General features: G+C 58.1%; 1 protein-coding gene across 2 annotated transcripts; it reads right to left on the bottom strand.

Annotated features, from left to right (window-relative positions):
- Positions 1-344: 344 nt before the first annotated feature.
- Positions 345-21,359, bottom strand: OTUD7B (OTU deubiquitinase 7B). Of its 2 annotated transcripts, none has more exons than XM_064638368.1 (12): positions 21,237-21,359; positions 15,363-15,507; positions 13,541-13,714; positions 13,211-13,429; positions 9,215-9,316; positions 8,706-8,833; positions 7,895-8,007; positions 7,148-7,275; positions 6,392-6,541; positions 5,675-5,789; positions 4,849-4,933; positions 345-4,254 (listed from the first exon to the last, which is right to left on the bottom strand). In XM_064638368.1, exons 2-12 carry the CDS (start codon positions 15,433-15,435, stop codon positions 2,968-2,970), a joined length of 2,574 nt encoding a protein of 857 aa, XP_064494438.1. In that variant the 5' UTR covers positions 15,436-15,507; positions 21,237-21,359; the 3' UTR covers positions 345-2,967. The 2 variants fall into 2 exon arrangements, with proteins under 2 accessions (XP_064494438.1, XP_064494440.1); XM_064638370.1 differs by lacking the exon at positions 21,237-21,359 and adding an exon at positions 20,529-20,912.
- Positions 21,360-21,550: the final 191 nt, after the last annotated feature.

The raw sequence follows: 21,550 nt of genomic DNA, 5'->3' as shown, positions 1-21,550 counted from the left end.
TTACAGGGTTCTTTTTAAAATCAAAGCCCAGAATTGGTGCAGAAATGGAATCACAGAACAAATGGAATAGAAGAAAATAGAGGGAATAGAAGGGGAACTTACCCGCTCCCCAGGAGAGAGGACACTGTGCTCCTCAATGGACAAAAAAACCCCAAAATCCCAATAATTGGATGGAGGAAGGGAGGGAATTGGGGACCCCCAGCATGAGGGGAGGAAGGAGCCTCAGCGCTGCCCGGGTGCATCAGCTGTTTTGGGGATGGAGAAGGGGATGAGGAGCAGCCCCAGGAGGGAATTGGGGTCCCCAGGAGGGGTGAGGGGAGGAAGGAGCCTCAGCACTGCCCAGGTGCATCAGCTGAAGGTTTTTATTGTCAGTGAGTCTGTGGCAGCACAACGAGGCCGCAGGTACAGCCCGACCGCGCCGCTCCAGCCCTGCTCACCAGGAGGCCGAATATCACCAATTAATACGGAATTAATAATAATAATAATAATAAAAAAAAAAGGTTGGTTTTGTTTTTCTTTTTTTTTTTTGTGAATAAACCACTGCAGAATTAATTCAGGTCACTCGGCGTTAGTGAGACCCAAAGCTGCCCCGGCCTCCCCCGCCGAGGGGGCCGGGGAGCGGCCAAGGTGAATCTCATTTAATAAAATCAAAGAAAATCCCAAGAACGGGTTTTACACACCCTGAAAGACAAAGTTTTCTTCCACCAGGATCCGATGGCAGCGATTTGAATTCCAACCACACCAGTAAGTGCACTTAGTTTGACCTTGGGGTCACATTGCAGCCTCCCTGTCCCCAGCCCAGTGGAAAAATCCCTCCCCGGGGCAGGTTTGGTGCTTTTCCTCCAGGTTTTCTGCATTTTCCCTCTCTCCCCCCCACCCCAAACCCAATAAAGCAGCGAGCGGGTCCAGGTACTTCCCACCCCCACCCAAAGCCAGCACCCATTGGGATGGATTTAACCAAATTGCAGAGAAATTCTCCCAAAACTCGAGGAACCAGCAGTGAAGTGTCGCCTCCTGCCTTCCCCCCTGTGCCGTGGGGCATCCCTGCTCCCGGAGCTCCTGGCACAGCTGGAGGATATTCCCAACCCCAAAATAAACCTGCTGCTCTGATTTTGGGAAAAATGAACATGGGAAACTGGAACTTAAACCCAAGTGCCCACACAACAGTCGAAGGTTTGGTTTGGTTTTAAACCACCTCGGTTCAAAATCCGGGGTGAACCAAGCGGGGGCAGAGCCTGTGGCACATCCCTGCCCCGGGGGTAAAGTCCATCGGAATTCCTGCAGTTTGAGGGAAAAACTGCACTCTCTGGCCTTTGTTCCAAGGCCAGAGGAGCCAGAGGGAGCAGGAGTGACCCCCAGGAGCACCGACTGTCCCACAGCTTCAGCTATGCTTGGGGATTTCATAAAACCAGGGGAAATGACTTAAAACTGGAGTCAAACCATCCCCGGGGCGTTTGAAATTCGGATTTGAAAATTCGGGGGCAAGGGAGCGTTGTTGGGTGGATTCAAAGTGTTGGGATGCCACTCGGAAAGGCCTTAATTCGGGGGGGGTTTAGGTCTAAGTCAACATTTGTAGGGCCAAGCATAAGGCATCGGGTGAGCCCCGAGCTCAGCACCCTTCCAGCTCCTCCACCCCATCCCCTCTCCCTTCTCCCAGGAAGGGCCACAGGCAGGAGCAGCTCAGGAGGGGGGGTTGCATAGTTTGGTGCCTTCTGGAAAACAAACCCCAAAATAAAAACAAGGGAATGTTGTAAAGCTCGGGCTGACGGATAGAACTCCTGTTTTATTTCCATGTGATGGGAAACGCTGCACCTCGCTCTGTGCAGGACTGGGGCCGGTTTGGGAGCTGCAGTTACCAAAAAACCCAAGGAATTCTGTGCAAACTTCGCAGTGCTAAAGTGAATCCCACCCTGGGAGCTGGCGGGGGGGTGAGGGGGAGGCCGGGATGGGGCTGGGAATGCCGTGGGACATTAGTCACGGGAGGATTTTTACCTTATTGTTCCGCTTTTTAGCCCTGTTATCAAAAATATGGATTAATTCTGCAGCCTAAAGGTCAGTTGGTGGCTCAGCACAACGGAGCCGAGTTAATCGGGATCAGAGGTAGTACGGAGTAGCTGTGCTCAAGTACGGAGTTATGCGACCCCCCCGGATAGATCCCCCCCTGCCCCGGGGGGATCTGCCCCACTCCGGCGGGAATTCCGGGCAGGAGACTCCGACCTTCGGCTCTCCCGGCAGGCTGGGGCTTCCACACGGGAAAATAAAGCTGCAACCCCTGGAAAGGGAGCTCCCCCTGCCCCAGGAAGTGTTTAAAAAGAGCATTTTAAAACCAGAGCTGAGCCCGTCAGGGGCGGGGGAAGAGCCCGTGGGGGAGGGCAGAGCCCACGGAGGGGCAGAGCCCGAGCCCGCCCTCCCAGCGCTCGGAGCCATCCCGGGGCCGGGCAGGGGGAGTCCGACCCACCCCACCCCACCAGTGTCCAACTCCGACCGTCGCTCAGTACCAGCAAGAAGAAATACAGAATAAAACCAGTGTTAAAAAACTCCATTAAAAGGTTTGTGACGCTCCAACTGGGGCGTTTTCGCTCCGTCCCGGGCGGTCGGGGGCGACGGGAAGGACCCGGCGGGGGCTGCCCCCCCTCACCCTCCCCCTCAGCTCCCAAAGCTTTGGTCTGGTTTATTGAGTTTTTGAGGAATTCTCCCCCCTCACCCTGTGCTCCGACCCGAGCAGCCCCCGCTGTCCCAAGCCATCCCCGGGAATCCTCCTCCTCCCTCGCAGGGGCTCCGGGAAGGCGGGGGCTGGTTTTCCCCTGCCCTCTCCCTCCTGCAGCCCCCTCCATCCCACCAGCCCAATCCCACGATCGCCCGCTCCCGGGAAGGGGGGCGGGGGGGTGTATAAAACCATAATGGATCTATATTATTGCATTCCCCGTGTTCCAGGGGTCCCAGATCCGCACGGGGGTGGGGGGAGCGTCAGAACCTGTGCACCAGCGCCTCCCGCTCCCGGCGCCGCAGCTCCTCCTTGTAACAGCAGGAACAGAAATTCCCAGTCTCCGGGTGTCCGTAAAAGCTGCAGTTGGGCTGTTTGCACTTGGTCTGCTGGATGTTGTAGAGGGCCCGGCTTCTCGTTTTATCCGCTGTTCCCCCCTTGTCCTGCTCCAGGAATTCCCGGCAGCCGTTGCTGTGGGGGGGGAGGCAGCCGGAGCCCTCGAACTCCGGCGGGAAGGGGGGCTGGATGTCCATGTCCGTGGGGGAGAACCTGCCCGGCTGGGCAGGGCCAGGGGGGCCGGGCCGGGCCTGGTGGTGCCGGGGCAGGGTGGCGTAGGGGGGGAGGCTCCCGCAGGGCCCCCCCGCCAGCTGCCTCCGGCCCTCGGGGCACCCGGGGGGGTGCGGCCCCTCCGCGCTGCCCACGGAGGGCCTGGGGAAGGTGAAAACGCCGGAATAGCCCGCGGGAAAAGCGGCTAATTTAGCGCCCAGGGCTGGCTCCAGGGGCTGGGAGGGGTAGGCAGGGGGCAGCTGGGGGAACACAGGGCCTGGCATCACCTCCTCGCCCCGGTGGGCGCCCGCATCCCCCTCCGGCTTCTTGGCCGGGGCAGCGCTGCCCAGCGCCTTCTTTTCCGCCTCCTTCTGCCTCTGCTCGGCCAGGAAGCGCTCCTCGGCGTCCAGGAGGTACCTCTGGATCATCTCCTCCTGGAACTGGTGCCGGGTGCTGGTCTTGAGGTGGCCGGCGAAGATGAACTTGCGCTCGCCCTGCATGGCCGCGCGCAGGATGCTCAGGCTCAGCCGCACGTCGCTGCTGTACTTGGAGGGATCCGGCGCCTTCTCCGGGGCCGCTTTCCCCGGGCACGCCTTCTCCGTGGGAGCTGCCAAGTCTCCTGGGGAACATTCCTCTTTGCTGCCTTTCCGTGCCTTCAGGGACCCTTTCTTCTTCTTCTCCAGGGTGTCTCCCTGCCCGTTGCTCAGGCCGCCCTTCACAGCCTTGCTGTGCATCAAGCCCCCCATGTTCTTTTTTAGCTTGCTGCCCAGAGTCTTCCCGAAGCTTCCCAGCTTGTTGGCCACCGAGTCTGCCCGTTTCTTATCCTTTTCCTTCTCCTTTTCCCGCTCTTTCTTTGGTTTCTCCCTGTCCTTGCCTGCCCTCAGGCCCCCGTTGCTGGCAGAGCTGCTGCACACCGACTCCTTGTCCGACTCGCCCGACTCTGCCGCTGAACGAGCGTCGTCCCCTGCAGAGGCCGTGGGGGACTCCGGCTGGGCCAGAGGCGCCTGGGGAAGAAGGAAAGCCAAATATCAAACTCTAGGAATTCCTTGGGTAAGGATTTTCACGTGGAATGTCAAGCAAAGGAGGTGATGTTGCTTGGAGCACGGAGGGGATGACGTTCAGACACTGAGTGATGCTGCCCTGCACACCCACAGATATCCCCGTGGCACCCTTCCAACCTGGGATATTCTGGGACTTTATGATTTTATTCTATGATTTGATGACTATTCTGGGGTTCTGTAACATCTCCACTGGCTCGAGGTTTCAGGGGCAAAGCCAGCAAAGAGGGGGGAAGATACTTGATCCCAGTCTCGAGGTGGCTGTAAACCAACAGCTCCTGTTTGTTTGGAGCATGGAGCGTCCCCTTCCCTGCCCTGAGAGGCACAGGGGATTCTGGGTGGTGTGAAGAGTGAAAACGGGCATGGAAAGCTCTGAGAAAGAGGTGCACACCCACCAAACCGAGTCACTTCCCCACTCAGAGCAGAACCAGCTGCAAATCCAGCAGGCAGAGCCCCCCAGGTGAGGCCCCACACCAGCTGCCCTGCGGAGAGGAGGGTTAAATAATTCACAGGTAAAGAAGATCCTCCTGGTCCCTTTACCTGCGTGTCACAAGGCAACGTGATCCACCTCACATTCATGTAGCTGTGCAGCAGGTGCAGCTTGGCCTCCAGCGACAGCGTCACACTGGTGTCACCATGGAGAGGGGAGGGAAACACAAGTTAGAGCCCAGTTTCCAATTCCCACCTGGGTTTCCCCCATATTTACATTATTCCCTGTGTTTTTGCAGCTTTCCAAACTTTTCAGTGGAACACCAAAGGGAGAAATCAGATTCTCAGGTGTTGGAATTAAAACGCTTCCTCTGCCTCAGCAACAGCAGCTGCTGGGACCAAACCCTGGTGAGACCTGCCCAAAGTCCAACCCGAGCCAGGCAGGGCCTGGTGGCCACCACTCTCCCCTCTCCAGGGGCCCACGGCACAGGGATTTGGTGGGGAATGGAAAAATACACCTTTTTTGTGGAAATATGATGGAAGATCCTCCACTGCTACACCCAGCCCGGAGCTCCAGGACCTGGAGCATCATCTCTTTACCATGTGGGAAGGAAGCTCAGGAGATGTCACAGCCCCACCCAAAACGTACCAAAGTGAAGGAGAATGAAGGACAAGCTGCTCCATCCCCACGAGCAGTGTCATCCCCTAAGGCCAACCTCCATCCACCACAAGAAATCCCAGCTGGGGTCAGGGCTGACCCTTCCAGCCCTGACCACTCTGCTCTGTGGACCACCTGGACCCCCTGTGGATCCCCATCCTGGATCCCCCGTGGATCACCAACCCAGATTCCCTATGGATCTCCACCCTGCATCCCCTGTGGATCACCAACCCAGGTTCCCTATGGATCTCCACCCCGGATCCCCCGTGGATCACCAACCTGGCCAGTTTGACGTTGTCACTGTCGTCCTTCCCCCACTGCCACTCCTTCCCGGGATCCACAGCGAAGTGCACCGGGAGCAGCTTGTGCTCGGAGTCCGTCAGAGGGATCACGGCTGCCCCAGGACAGAAACACCACGTTTACAGCCCAAAAGGACAAATATCCCACAGTCACAGCCCACCTTTCTGATGGGAACAGCACCACAGCAAATCCCAGTGACTGTCAGTGCTTGGGATCATGGAATTGTCAGAGCACCATGGAAAGGTCTGGGGTGGAAGGACCTTAAAGCTCATCCAGTCCCACCCCCTGCCATGGGCAGGGACACCTCCCACTAGCCCAGGGTGCTCCAAGTCCTGTCCAACCTGGCCTTGGACACCTCCAGGGATGGGGCAGCCACAGCTTCTCTGGACAAACTGCGCCAGGGCCTCCCCACCCTCCCAGGGAGGAATTTCTTCCCAATATCCCATCCAACCCTGCCCTTTGTCAGTGGGAAGCCACTGCCTCTTGTCCAGTCACTCCATGTCCTTGTTCCAAGTCCCTCTTCAGCTCCTGGAGGCCCTTTAGGCACTGGAAGGGCTCCCAGGTCAGGACACTGTTGTTTTCCTGGGCTGCTGGTGCATGTTGCCAGGTCCTGCCCAGCTTTTCAACCCCAGCACCCCCAAATCCTCCTCCACGGGACTCCTTCAGTGCTTTTTTCACCTGGATCTTATCCCTTACCTTGATCCTTTGTGTTTTCCTTCTGCTCCATGGAGACCAGGGCAGAAAAATGGGCTTGGTCGTAAGCCAGAACCAACGGAGACCGGTGGCATTTGGTGGCTGGGACTTCCAGGGGCAGATAGATCCCTCCAAAGGGAATTGGGGCAAATGCTGGGAAGAAACCAGGGTGGTTAGTTCTGATCACAGGTTCAAGAGTTCAGAGTTGTTTGTGCCACAACTGCTCCAGAATGAGCCGTTCGCCTCAGTCAAGGTCTCACCTGCAATTATCTGTCATTTCAAGGGACATTAAACAAAACCACAACCCAAACCAGACATTTATTTTACATCAGGAGGATGGAAAATGCAGAGTGAAATGGTATTTTCTATAAAAAACTCCCTCTTCACTCCCCCACAAGACAAACTTTGCCCACGGAGTGATGGAAAACGATTGACCTTCTCTGACAGGGAACTGAAGGTGATGGTGGAAAATCCACCACACAGGGAACAGAATTTCCCATCTCTACATGTGTGTGGGGGACAAAAGAAGAAGAAAAAAGAAAAATCCTCATGGGGATGCTCTTAAAGCAGCAGAAACAGGGCTGGGAGCTGAGCTGGGCCCGGGCCCTTCCAGGGGTTCACCTGCAGCAGGTGAATGTGCCCCATGTGCTGCTCCCAACTTCAGACCCGGCCTCGGGGGCAAAGAGCCCTTGTGAAAACATGGGATTGAGAGGACAGGTGGACTCTGAGCACAGACAGGTCTGAGAGGGCTGGTCTCACCTTCACCCCCCGAGTCCCGCAGCATCGTGTCTGCCACCACCACGATGGGTCTCTTCAGCACGTGGGCCAGGACGAAGACGTGGAACTCCTCCAGGCTCTCGTACACCGGCTCTTCTGAGCTCTCCACCCTTGGGGAAGAAGAATTTCACCCTCTGGATATTCAATCATTGTTTTGTAACACCAGGAGGAAGCTTCAGAGGCAGCCATGGAGAGGTGGATCGACAGCACTAAAGGTTGATCTCAGTGCTAATTTGGGGTTTTAGATGTGGATCCCTAAAATGTCCTGCTCCAAGGCAAGGGTTTGTGCCCAGGAAATGCCCAGCTGCTGCCTGGCACTGCTGGGAGTCCCTTATCTAAGGGGCCTCCCAGGTGGGAGCTGCCAGGACGGCTGCAGCAATGAAGTGCCCTTGAAACAGAGCGAGAGGCAGAAACTCTCAGCTCTGGGTTATTCCCTCATTTCGGAGCCAGCAACACGAGGAAACACGAAGAAAAGATGCATTCCCTGTTCAGTCCGTGTGCTGCCCCACAGAAGAGGCCGTGCAGCACCGAAATCCTTTCCTCAGATGCTCTGTGGGCCTCGTGTTTCCTCCTGATCCTTCCTTTTCCCCCCGAAACCCCAATGAGCCGGCCCAACACGGCCCCCCAGCCCTGTCTCCTGCCCTGGGGCACCACCCTGAGCTGTGCCCTGAGGGAGGACATTCCCTGCTTTCCCCCTGGCTGTGTTGTTGCCTCTGGGCACTCACGCACCCGCCGCAGCCGCCGCCGTTGGTGCCGTAGTGCACGCGGGGCTCGCTGGACGCCAACTTGATCAGCTCGTTCCACTCCTTCTGCCACTCCTCCTCCGTGTACACCAGCCCAGACTGAAAAAAAAGGGCAAAGAGAACCCAAAATCCTCCAAGGAAATCTCTCCCCAGTCACTCCAGTGCTGGTTTCTACCCACGGCACAACTTCTCTCTATGGATTTATGCAAAAATAATCGTGTTCCACACCACATCCCTGAAAGTGGGGCACAGCCCCGGCTGGCACAGCCCTGAGGGCACCTCCATCCCACCAGGCTTTAGCTGCAGGATATGTTGGTTTGGTCCAATGGCACAAATGTCTAAAGCCTGCTGCAAGAGTTGGATTTAGGAAATCCACCCTTCCTCAAGGCAGCAGCTTGGGAGGGACCTTAAAGCTCATCCCCTTCACAGCAGGGATACTTCCCCCTAGTCCAGGTTGCTCCAAGCGCTGTCCAACCCGGCCTTGAACACTTCCAGGGATGGAACACTTGAACATTTCCCTGGGCAATCTGTGCCAGGGCCTCACCACCCTCACAGGGAAGAATTTCTCCCCAGCACTACCCCAAACTTGCCCTGTTTTAATTTAAACCCGTTCCCCTGCCCTGTCACTCGTCCCAAGCCCCTCTCAATTTGACGCAGCTCTGACTGCAGGACACACCTCAGGGAGCTGCCCAAAATTCCACACCTGACGGGAAAGCGCCTCCCAAACCCACGGGGTGTTTTCCCAGGACTTTCTCCTTGGCAAAGAGGGCCCAAACTGACGCTCAGTCGGCTCCCACCTCCTTGTTCTGCTGCGTCTGCTGCCAGCGCCACCTCCGCCTCAGCGCCTCCCGCTCCGCTCCCTTGTCCATCAGGGTGTAGAGGGATTTCCGCAGCATGAGATCCCAGTCGTGGAAGCCCCACATTCCTGCGGGGGGAAGGACGGAGAGGAGGATCAGGAGGGGCTGGTATCACACCCTCCAACCCGCTGAGGTCCCACGGCCCGGGTAGATGTGCCGGGTGAGGGAAGGGGTGGCTCCGTTATCCCACATTTCCTTCAGGATTCTGGGGAATCTTGCCAGACGGACAGGGAGAGGGATCTGAGGAGCACACAAGCTGCTGGCAGCCCCTTCCCTTCAGCCCATCCCGCTCCCATAGAGCCTGAGCCCCCCACTGACGTCGCTGAGGCCAGGAGGAGCAGCAGCATCCCCGTTTCCCATGAGAATGGATGGGAGATGCTGGGTCCTGCTCCCACCTGGGCTCTGCCCCCAGGGCCAGTTGTTTCCCCATGGATTAAGCCCAGCCTTACCCAGGGAGGCGGCGTGGAGAAGGCAGTTCCCATCGCCGGTGGTGGCCAGGGGCAGCAGCCGCTGGCAACTGGGATCCACCGTCACCCACCAGTTCAGGCGCCCTGGGGAATGTGGGAGAGCATGAAACCACAGCACAGCACAGCACTGGGGGGCTCAACCCCTCCAAAACCACCAATGAGGACAAAAAACAGCTGAACAAGCTGGGGAGCAGGGACAGACCCGTCCCAGGGCTGGGGAGGAGGGACAGACCCGTCCCAGGGCTGGGGAGGAGGGACAGACCCGTCCCAGGGCTGGGGAGGAGGGACAGACCCGTCCCAGGGCTGGGGAGGAGGGACAGACCCGTCCCAGGGCTGGGGAGCAGGGACAGACCCGTCCCAGGGTTGGGGAGCAGGGACAGACCCGTCCCAGGGCTGGGGAGCAGGGACAGACCCGTCCCAGGGTTGGGGAACAGGGACAGACCCGTCCCAGGGTTGGGGAACAGGGACAGACCCGTCCCAGGGCTGGGGAGCAGGGACAGACCCGTCCCAGGGCTGGGGAGGAGGGACAGACCCGTCCCAGGGCTGGGGAGGAGGGACAGACCCGTCCCAGGGTTGGGGAACAGGGACAGACCCGTCCCAGGGCTGGGGAGGAGGGACAGACCCGTCCCAGGGCTGGGGAGGAGGGACAGACCCGTCCCAGGGCTGGGGAGCAGGGACAGACCCGTCCCAGGGCTGGGGAGCAGGGACAGACCCGTCCCAGGGCCAGGGGGAAGAGTCAGGACATTGATAAAGCAACAAAAAGGGGAGGTTGGAGCTGTAAAACTTCCAGGGGATGCCAGGAAAGGGCCAGGCTGAACAGGGTCACCCAAATCAGAATTAAACAGGAACAGGAGACAGGACTTCCACCCAGACCAGTCCTCCTCTACTCATTTCTCCCCCACCCCTCTCATTTCACTCCCCATAAAGCCCATCAGGCTGAAAATGCCTCCCAGAGCACCCGGCACAAACAGCTTCTCCAGGGAAAAACAGCTTTTTTCTGCCTCTTGGAACCAAATCCCTCCAGTTTCGACCCTCTCACAGCCTAGTTTTCCCTGCTCACTGGTTTTCAGGCAGAACAGTCCAGGATTTCTGCTGACCCCAGCAGCTTTCCCGCTACAAACACAAACTGACGGCGCTTTGTGCCCTTTAAACCGCAAGTTTTGGGTCATTGTGGTGATTTGACTCGAGAGCAGCTAAAAATAGAAGGTAGGAAAAAATGCCCAGTGAGCCCAGCATGGCTGGAGGCTCAGCCTGGAGGTCCAGCCCTTCCTGAGGGAGCAAAGTGGGGCTGGATCAGGACTCTGAACCCCCCAGGCTGTGTCTCACCCTGCCCTGCCCTCAACACCCCTCCTTGGCTGCCTCGTTCCCCAGTAGTTTTTGGATCCCGTGCAACAGGCAGGTTTTTGGCTGGAAAAGGCTGTTCAGGCTTCCAGCAAGCTGTATTTAAATTGCTCCTGCAGGAAACCAGCCCTTTCCCAGCGTTTCCAAGGAGCCTCTCCCTCCTCCTGAGCCTGGTCCCTGCCAGAGATCCCGACATGCAGACACGGGATTGCTGGAAATGGTTTGCACAGCCTCAGGGAGGAGCTAAGCACAGAAAACTGGGGTTTAAACACCCCTAGACACGAGAAAACACATCCCCACGAGCCCGGTGTGACACAGGTGGGTCGTTCCTGTCCCCTGCGCCGGGAGAGGGACCCGCTGGAGCTGGAAGGGTTCCACACCGAGCCCGGGGACAATGGCTCCGCGCGGAAAAGCCGGCTGTTCCCTCCACACAGCTCCTGGCACGGCCGAGTCAGGAGCCTGGCCAAGTGGCCCAGGGCCAGGGGAGCGAAGGCGGCGCCTCACAGCAGCTGCCCCCCCACAAAACGCTGCTGAGGGACCCCTTTGATCCACTTCCCCCCCTTCCTGGAGCATCTGATGCCCCTTTCCGTGGAGTTGGGAGTCTCGGGTGGCATTTTGGAGGTTGTGCAACCTCTGGCTGGGTGCCATCCCAGGGGACACACCTTGGGGAGGTATTTCTGGGCCCAGAGTGTTTGTAGCCACTCTGGTTATGCAAGAGAAGTCGTCTCCAAAGGAACCGCAGCCCAACCCTGCTCCCGATGTTTTGCTCCCGTCGAGGCGGCGGAAAGGCCAAGAGGCCGCCCAGAAGGATTGAAAACAACACATTTCTCTGCGTGTGGTTCTTAGGAAACACCCCTGAGAGCTCTGCAGGGAAGACAACCGGAATCAGGAGAACGAGGGATCTTCCCAGAGCAGCGGTGGCAGATCTGCACGCCGGGAAAATCCATCAGCATCCAGAGGCTCCCTCTGCATCCAGCACCACAGCCCTGTGGGGTCCAGTGTCACCCCACAGAACACCAGACCAGGACCTGCACCCAAAGGTGTGTTTGGGGAAATCCCATCGTTTCTTCCAACAGAGCCACCTGAACAGGTCACAGCAGTGGGGAGGAACTGGCAGCTCCTCCCAGCCCAAAATGAGAACTGTCTCATCCCAAACCCAAATGGCTCCCCTAAGGCTACTGGGAATCCACTCTCATGGATCACTGTGTGATCACATGAGGGAGTGTCCCAGGTTCAGTGCCACAACTGAACCCACTCTGCAGCTTCCCAACACAGGGCAAGGCCTGATCCATGAGGGTTTGTGCCAGAGGACACCAAGGCTACGGCGAGGGCTGAGGTTTCAGCTCTACCAAGACCTTTCCACACCACTCCGAGCACGTTCAAGGCATTCCCAGAGGATCCCATTGCAATTTACAGCCACTTTGGAAGCACTTACTCTGCCACAGTGGCGTAACGGGATCTCTGGATGCACAGGGAGAGGATCTGAACATTTATTGGGCTATAAAACATTTCCTTAATCCCCTAAGGACGGCACGTGCTAAATTAATAACGGGAGTCTCCCTAGATCGCAGCACCACGCTCAAAACCCTACTTGGAATCCAGCTTGGAATATTTCATAGCTGCATTACAGCTTGGAATATTTCATAGCTGCATTACAGCCCTTTGTTACAGACAAACACTTGTTTATAACAACCCACAGAGTCTCCCAAAGGCATCTTCTAAATTCCTTCCAGTTAATGGTGTCCCATCGTGCCTGGAAGCGCCTCCAGCCCACGGCTGGAGCACCCAACCACCCCCAGCCCCCTCACCCCCTTCGTGCTGGGACACAGGAACCCAAGCCCCCGAGCCTGCTGGGATGGGATCCGGGGTTTATCTGCACCGGTGCCGTGTAACGGGATCGCTGGGATCAGGTGCTCATTCCCAAAACATGAGAATATTTGTTACAGCAACACCTGAGCAGGAGAGGGAGAGGTTGGGCACTCCAAGTGTCCGTTATCCCCGAGGATAACAGTGTGTGCAGCAGCCATGGGAACAACTGGGGGTGCAGACCCTCCTGAGACCCCTCCTGTGTCCTGGTGCCAGGGATGGGGTTTTTCCCTGCCAACACGAGGTCCTGCCCATTCCCCAGCTCAACCTTATTTACAGATCCCCTGGGAGCTGTAAATCTAAATTCAGGAGACCGATGGAAAGCAAATCCATGTGCCCTGGCAGGGGGTTCCTCCCCAGGCACACAGTGAACCAGTGGGTGCTGGAGCAGCAGCATCGACCTTGTATCCAAAATCAATCCCGGATTTGTCAGCAGGATGAGCTGCTGTCTGTGTTACACAGGAATTCCCTTTTCCCTGTCTCTCCGTGGGGTGGCTGGATGGAGAGGGCACTGGAATGCTCCAGGAGTGAGACAATGCCAGTTTTTGGGTGTCCCCACTCTCCGTGCGTGGTGACAACAGCCCTGGGCTATTTACACTCGGTGTCCCTGGGAGAAGGGGGCAGCTCCTCCTCAGCCCTTGCACCAGGCCATAAAAAGGATGGAATGACTCCCTGTTGGATATGAATCCGTGTGACATCCTGGGGTGTTCCCAAGGGTCCCACTGCCAAACTGTCTACAGCACATGCCACCAGCACAGAGCCAGCACTCACCAGCCTGCTCCAGTGCCACCAGCATGGACTGCTCAATGAGATCCCGCTCGATGAAGCTGCGGAATTCCTCGGAGTACACGGTGAGGTCGGGCAGCTGGAAGGTGCAGATGGGCATCTCCAGCAGGTGCTCGCTGCCGCCGCCGTTGCTGGAGACGTGGGAACGCGCCAGGGACACGATGGTGGAGCTGGCGTGGGAGATGCCTCGGGACAGGCGCTTCTCTGGGGGGGGGAAGAGGAAACCCACCTGAGCGGGGCAAACCCCATGGAAGCCACCACAGATGTGGTGGTGCAGGAGGAGGTTTGAGGGACCCCCAGCTGTGGGACACTGACCTTGCACGACGTCATCCTGGCGCTGCAGGGGCGGCCGCCCCGGCCGTGCCGCCTCCCGCGGCTCCGGGGGCCGGGCACCGCGGCCCTCGTTGAAGGAAGGCGGCAAATTCCCGGCGTGCACCTGCCGGAGCTGCTCAAAGTCACTCAGCGCCGCGCTCAGGTCCCAGTTCTTGCCTGCACGGGAAGGGATTGGACTGGTCACCCTCGCAGAGCACGGAAAACCGGGCAGGTCCTAAACGTCCCGCTGGAAACCGAGCGCGGGGCGGGGAGGCCCTGGCACAGCCTGCCCAGGGAAGCTGTGGATGGACCATCCCTGGAAGTGTTCAAGGCTTGGAGCAACCTGGTCTCGTGGGAGGTGTCCCTGTCATGAACAGGATGAGCCAACCCACTCCATGGTTCCACGATCCACCAGACCTGTCGCTGCCACCAGACAGTTGACACGTGGAGGGAACTCAAAGCACAGACAGAAAAACACGACTTAAATCGCTCACCTCGCCCTCAAACTTCACTTTATGCATCTATTTATCTGACTGCTTCACCAATACCACCCAAAAAAGGAAAATCCTTGTGTTTTCCCTCATTCCCACCCCTGCAGCTGTCAGCTCCTCCGAGGCTGCCGGAGGAACAGCAGCGTCACCAAAACGAGCTGGAAGTGCCGTTGTCAAAATAAATCAACTCCTGCAGCAAGCAGGAATGGGGGGGATGGGGGAGGTTGGATGGAAAATCCACTCAACCTTTCCCATCACAAACCAAAATATTCCCCCTGACAGACAGGATCCGAAATCCTGACGTGAGGCCGAGCGACCCAAACCCAGGAACCAGAACTCAGACACACCCAAACCCACGACTCGCCCGAATTCCACCAGGGCGACGCTGGGCTCCCGAAATTCCAGGGGTGAAGCCCTGAAACCTGCCACTATTGAGAGTTTAAAGAGGAAAAATAAAGCTACGGATTGATGCTGCCAGTGCCGAGCTAAGGTGGAGAAAATTGCCTAAAGACCTGGATTCTGGCACCAATTTCAGGGCTTTGAACTCCTTCCTGCCAGGAATCCCAGCTGGGAGCAGGTGCTGCTGCAGCAGCTGCTCCTGGGTTCAAGCAACAGCAAAAATGAGCTGAATGGCATAAACCAGGGATGATGGGAAGAAACTCGGGCAGGGGGGGCTGTCGCTCTAATTCCAGTTGGGATAATTCTGCACACACAGTGTCTGTGTCCCCCAGCATTCCCAGGATTGACTCACTGGCCAACACGAACGCAAAGGCAACGCCCACGAGCACCTTCACAGCCCCAAAACTGAGCTGGGATCCTTCCTCCTGCACCCTTCCCACTGCTGGGAGCACAGGGAGAAAGGGATCACCTGCAGCACCCACTGAACATGATCACAATGATCCCTCCCTTCAGGAGGCAGTGCCACTGGAAAGAACCATAATCCTAAAGTTTTTGAAGGCACTGCTGCTAAAATGGAAAAAACATCTTCATTTTTTTTAAGATATCACTGACATAAAGGAGAAAATCCTTGATTTTTTCAAGGCACTGCTGACAGAAAGAAAAAAAACCCCTTCAGTTGTGCTGCTTGTAGTGGCACACGGAGAGGATGGAGGAAGGGAATCCACCCTCCTGGTTGCTGCCCTTTCCTTCCCAACGTTTGCAATCCATCACCCAAGGGATGTGTGAGGAGAAACCGAGGCAGAGCGTCCCCAGGGCAGGATTTTCCTACCCCAGCCCTGCAGCTCCAGCCCCCAGCTCCGGGCCCTCTTCCCAACCCTTTTTCCCTCCCCATCAGCCATCCCTGGCTCTTCCCCAGTTATTCCCAGCTTTCCTACCTTCGAGGAGGTCTCTGGCCAGCCCCGGCTCTGCCCCCGTTGAGCGAACAAAATCCGACAGGACGATGTCCATAGCCGAGGCCGTGGCTCATGGAGCCGCGCACGGACGGGGTCAGCGGCGCCGGATCGGCTCCTCGGCATCAATCTGGGAACGACACCAACAGCGCCCATGGATCGTGTGGTGGAGGATAAAACGAGGAGCCAGGCCATAAACCTCCCCCCTAGAATTAACTGTGCTCCAGGACTGCCTGTTCATTCACTGGGAACTGGGAGAACAACGCCCATTTCACCGTAACGGCTCCGCCAGCGACGGGCATTTCCTTGGAAAATTCAGGAACTAAACCCAGTTCTCATCTCAAAGGTGGTGGAGCTTTTTTTTCTGCATTAGGGATAAGGAGCTGGGAGTAAATGATATAAGAAATGAATGTTTGGGAGCAGTGAGAAAGCAGGAAGTTCCTCTAGGACATTTGCAGGGAGCAAATCCCTGCCCCATCCCGCTCTGAGCTGTGTGCCAGGGAAGGGGAAGCAAGGCCAAAATGCTGGAATTAGGAGATGTGTCCTAAGGAAAACATATTTTAAAAATCCCCTTCCAGGCAAAAAGAAAAAATGAAACCCAAACCAAAAAAAAAAAACCCCGACTGTTCTTGCAGGGAAAATAAATGTCCAGACAGAGCTCCTTCCCAATCCAGAGCTCCTCCTCAACCCAGAGCTCCTTCCAGGCTCCTTCCCAATCCAGAGCTCCTTCCCAGGCTCCTTCCCAATCCAGAGCTCCTTCCCAGGCTCCTTCCCAATCCAGAGCTCCTTCCCAGGCTCCTTCCCAATCCAGAGCTCCTTCCCAGAAGGCAGCAAAACCAAAGATCTATTCTGTAACTTTGGATTTTGGCAGTTTCTGAGCCTGGGGAAGGCGTGTGCTCCTGCCAGGCCTCCGAATCCTGATTTTCTGCATTCCTCGGGGCAGAGGGGGAAAGGGAAAGGGAGACAGGCAAAGTGCTCCGCTGGATTTGGGGCTCTGCAGTTCAAGGTTGGGATAAAAATTCTGCCATCAAGGAACAGAAACTGTTGGGAAAAAAATTAACCCCAGACCAAAAATTTGGAAGAGGAGGGAAAAAGAATTGGGAAGGCTTGGAGAGGGAGGTGCTGGTGTATTGGGAATAAAAGAGGAAATTTCGGGATCATGTGGAATACAAACAAACCTGGTTGTTTTCCAGGTGCCTGGGAAAAAACATCTCTTTTACAGGATTATCCCTAAAGATGAACAAAATTCCCTGGAGCATTGAAAGTGTCTCTTTTCAGGAAGGGCAAAACACCCCGGTGTCTCATTCCAAGATTATCCCTGAAGATGGGTGAAATTCCCTAAGGGCACCCAGCTCCCCAAGAGCAGCCGTTAAACATCCAGGCTTTAACCTGGAATTTCCTGGCTTTGCTGGGGAAACACCATTCCCACTCTCTCACAGTGGTGTCATCATCAACTTCCTGCCCCCAGAAAAACTCCTCTGTTTTCCCCCTCCGCCGCCGGAGCGATCCCGGAGCTGCGATCCCAGAGCCGCGTTGGAAGGAGCGACGCCAAAGCTCAGAGCGTTCCGGGAGCAGGATCTGGCAGCAATTCCTGCTCTCGCCCCACCAATTTAGGCAACGTCCTTAATTAGGAGCCGCACGTTTGGATCCCGTAATCTCTGGCAGGAGCTGCAGGAGCAGCGAGCGGCTCCGGGATGGAACTGCTGCGGTAACGGGTCAAACTTCCCGCGGGCGGGTTTGGAATCCGAAGGAAAATGGAAACTCGGCGGAGGTTTGGGGAGGGAATGAGCAGCACAGCCCACCCCCCTCATCCACGGCATTCCGAACTCCCGCGCGCCCAAAAACGCCAGGGAAAGCACAGATGGAAAACTCCGGGTCCGACGAGGCAGCGATGGGCTGTCGGAGGTTTATCGGGGATCGGGCGGAGAAACGGCCCCACCCCGGTGTTAGTGATTATTTCCTTTCCCTGTGGAAGGGAAGCGCCCTCTCCTCTTCCCTCCTTTTGGAACAGGTTGGAAATACAAGCCCAGACAGGAAATCCAAGCCCCAGGAGATGCACAACTTCGAATCCATCCCCCAGCAACGGAACACGCGCCGAGCAGACCCCAAAGTCCCCGGGATGGATCCCAGCTGGATGGAATCCAGAGTGAGCATTCCTGGCACATTCCAACCAGAAAAATGGGGAAAAGGTGCATTTAGGACTAAGGCTGGTCACTCCCACAATCCTGGTGATCCCGGCGGTTCTCTGCAGGACAATCAGCAGGATTTTTAGCAAATTTTAACAAATATCCCCCCACACCTTCCCAAGGCCTGAGCACAGCAACGCTCCCGATGGATCAGCCATCCCAGAGTCACCCCTTGCTCGGACCAGAAGGAGCCAGAGCCTCACCCAAACTATTCCGTGGTCACACCCCCATGGGAACAGAGGGAAAGCCTCATCCCAACGTTCCAATGGACCCTCCTGGCACTAACACCGACCTCCAGCCTTCCAGGCGGTGGGAAAAGCCAGGTTCAGTCAATCCCTGCAGCCTGCAAACCCTTCCCAACAGGAATTCAGACCTCTAACACTGAACACCCACCCAAAACAAGGGGAAAGTCATAAAACCCCCCAGAGCTGCCACTCCCTCAAGGCCTCTTCCAGAGCAACTCCAAGTGCCAGGTCTGGGAAGGGACTCAGCAGGAGCATCCCAGAGCATCCCAGCCCTGCAGGGGCAGGACCACACTCCCTGCCCAGATGCCATCAGGGGAATTAGGAGATTGAGGGAGGAATTCCAGAGGACACAAGGTCCAAGAGCTCAGTGTCCCTCAGCTCCACCATGGGGGGAAATAAACCATCAAAAACATTGAGCTGAAGCATTTCACCGGAACCAACTGTGGAGCAGCAAAACCGGATCCATTGGAAGTTCCAGGATCTGGATTTATGGGGCTTTAGTTCCCTTATTTTGTCAGATTTCCATCGTGCTGAACATCTGCTGCAGAAACAGAAAATAAATGTCTTTGCAAGGGCCAAATCCCAACTCCAGGTCAGCCACAACCAGCGGCTCCAGGGTGTTTATAAAGGTACTTCCAGAAATATTTTAGGAGCAGCAAACTCTGACGTCTCTCCCCCGGATCTGCCACGTGATGTTTTGCAGGAACTGAGTCGGGAGCCAGGACTCCACTCCCAGGGCTCTGCTCCCTGCCCAGCCCCTCTACCACACCCTGGCCCTGTGGGGACACAGAGACCCCCAGGCTGGACCCCCAGAGCCCTCGGGGACCTGCAGGTGAGGCAGGAGCTGCCCAAATCCACAGGAGGTTTGATCCTGCCAGACCCATCCTGATGTTTTTGCTCCCAACACTGGGAAGCTGCAGGAGCAGAGTGGCCAGTGGACATGTATGGAACCCCCAAACCCAAATCCCCCAAATCCCTGGAATTCGGCAGCGCTCAGGGCTAAGGAGGGGGACACTGGGGACACCTGCAGCACCCCTGGCTCCAGGGAAAGGCCCGTGGAAGGACCCACAGATGGGACGGAGGGGCAGCCCCAACCTGAGCCCTAACAGAGCAGGGATGAGGAAAATGAGCTTCTCCCATGGCTCAGCTCCAAGCAAGCAGGTCCCGAAGGTCCTGGAGGAGGTTCCTGGCTTCCTCCTGCTCCCCAGGACGGTGGGAGCTGCCTCCATCCCATCCCACACCCCGGTCCCAGCCCGGCAGGTTACCTAACGCCGCCGGAACAGCCGCGCCAGGATTAGCGGGACCGCGCTGAACCCGACCTGACCTGACACCTGTGCTGTGCTCACTAAGCTCCCACCAGGGGCTGCATGGACCACACAGCTCCAGCCTCATCCAGGGTGGGAATCAACCTGGTTCATCAGCAGCATGAGCATCGCCACCATCACAGAACCTCCACCAGCAAAGCCCAAAGCCCAGTTATTCCTGATAAAACTGATGGTGCAGGACACCCCACGAGCTCCGAGGCTCCCTCAGCCCGAAGGAGGGGTGCTGTGGGTGCAGGAGGAAGTCTGAGAGGGGGAAAAACAGGGATATTTGGGACACAGATGGGACAGGCAGCTGCAGCCAGGCCGGATGTGGCACTGTGGTCACACCTCCTGGTACGAGCAGCTCTCCAGGGAGATTCACCATCCCGGGAACCGCAGGGTCAGGAGCCTCCAGCAGAGTTCTGGCACAGCCCAAAAGGACAGCACATGATCCCTGCAAGCAGAGCTTTTCCAGCTGGGAAAAAGGGTTCCTAAAACCACATTGGTGCTTCAGGAGTCAGGGCGGGCTGAAAGAGTCACAGTGAGAGTTACAGAAGTCGTCCCATTTTTATAAAGCTTCAGTGCTTCAAATAACGGCTTTATCCTGTTTTCCAGAGCTCCAACAGCTTCCCGGTGCTCCAGACAGAGTCAGGCTCCTCCCAACACCCAGATCATCCTGAGCTTGGGGCTGAGGAACCCACTGGAACGACACTTCCAAGAGGGATAAAAGCTGAAAAAGTCTCCAACACAAATGCAGCAGCTTCGCCAAATCCAGGCTCTGCCCCATCATCATCATCATCCCTCCTAGTTACCAATTCCTCTGCTCCCAGGAACAACAGGGATTCTCTAAGGACCCGCTCTGGAGCACTGACAATAAACTTGGTCCTCTCGGCAGCTGCACTGAGGAAATTCCCTTTGAGCCAAATTCTCCTTAAACCAGGCCGTAACTATTTCCAGCCCAATCCCTGGATCTCCAGGAGCACCAGGCCCAGCACACTCTGTCCTTCCTGCTGTCCCAGGGGATGCTCCAAACGGCCCCTCTGCAATCGAGGCCACAGCAGCCTTATCCCCCATTCCATGTTTCCTCCCCAGAGCCTTTCGATCCAGGGCTCTTCCCGCCGGGAAAATCCACTTTTCAGTCCTTTCCAGGGATGGGTTTAGGGTGTAACTCGGTGCTGCGGGAGCCGAGGCACCTGTTGAGGGCGGGAGCATCTCCCAGCGCTCCCCCCCCGAGAGCGGAGCCGCATCCCGGCACCGAGCGGCACAGATTTAGCGCAAACGCTCCAGCAGAAAACTGAACCGACCGAAATTAAGGCACCGGGAAGAGCAGAGTCCTGAACTGCAAGTAATTCGGGCACACGGCTCCTCTTCCCATTCCCCTGCCGCCCTCTATCCCGGCGAGATTCGGACACTCACACAAGGGTCTCATCCCTCGGCAGTTCCCGGGGGCGACTCCCGGGGCTTCGGAGCAGAGTTTCCCTCGAGCAGCTCCTCGCCCGCGGGGACAACGCGGAGCCGCGCGAGGAGCTCCCTGGATTCCTCCTGGATCGGGACCGGCAAACTCCGCGCTTGTCCCCGAGCTCGCGCCCCGCTGCCGAGGGAGCCGAGCGCGGCCCCGGCGGCCGCTCACGGATCTCCAGCACTCGGGAAGGGACCCCCACCCCGGGCGCGACCCCCCGGCCCGGCCCTGGATATCCCGGCGGCACCGGGAAAACAAGCGATGATTTGGCCCCAAATCCCCGGGCCTGGGGCAACGTCACCACCCGGCCCCGGGGGGGGCACTCGGGGTCGCCCCCTCCCCGGTGGCGCCCCAAAGGCGGGGGGTGAAGCCCCGGGGGGCTCCGCACCGGGAGTGGGCGGGGGGCGGCCCCGGCCCGGCCGTGGGCGGTTGGAGGGGGGGGGGGGGGCGCCCGGGCTGAGGCGGGACTCGAACCCCAGGACCCGAACCCCGGGGCAGACCCCGCACTCCAGCGCCGACCCCCGCACCCCGAGCCGCCCCCCCGGGCCCGGCCCCCGAGGCCGCGCCGTGACCCCGCGGGCGCCGCCACCGCCCCCCCCCCCCCCGCCATCCCAAGGCCCGGCCCCGACAAAACTTTCCGGACGCCGCGCCGGCCCCGCCGTTACCTGCGCGCGGCTCCATGGCCGGCCCGGCCCGCAGCGGAGCGGCCCCCGGGCCCTCCCGCCGCCGCCGCCGCCGCCGCCGAGGCCGCTCTCGGGGCGGGGGGGGGCGGGCGGGCGGGCGGGGGGGGGAAGGAACGGAACGCGCCGCCCGGAACGCGCCGCCGCCCCCGTTCCCGCCCGGAACGCTTTGGCCGGCGCACGCGGGCCGCCGCCGGGACTGGGCCAATGGCGGCGCAGCGCCGGCCCTCGGCCCCGCCCACCCCCGCGGCGGCTCCGCGCGTGCGCGGGGGCGGGGGGAGCAGAGCGCCCCCTGGCGG

This window comes from Pseudopipra pipra, chromosome 29, assembly GCF_036250125.1.
Source record: "Pseudopipra pipra isolate bDixPip1 chromosome 29, bDixPip1.hap1, whole genome shotgun sequence".
Taxonomy (NCBI): Eukaryota; Metazoa; Chordata; class Aves; order Passeriformes; family Pipridae; genus Pseudopipra; species Pseudopipra pipra.
Note: the sequence above shows the minus strand (reverse complement) of the source record. Positions and strands in the feature narration are given on the sequence as shown.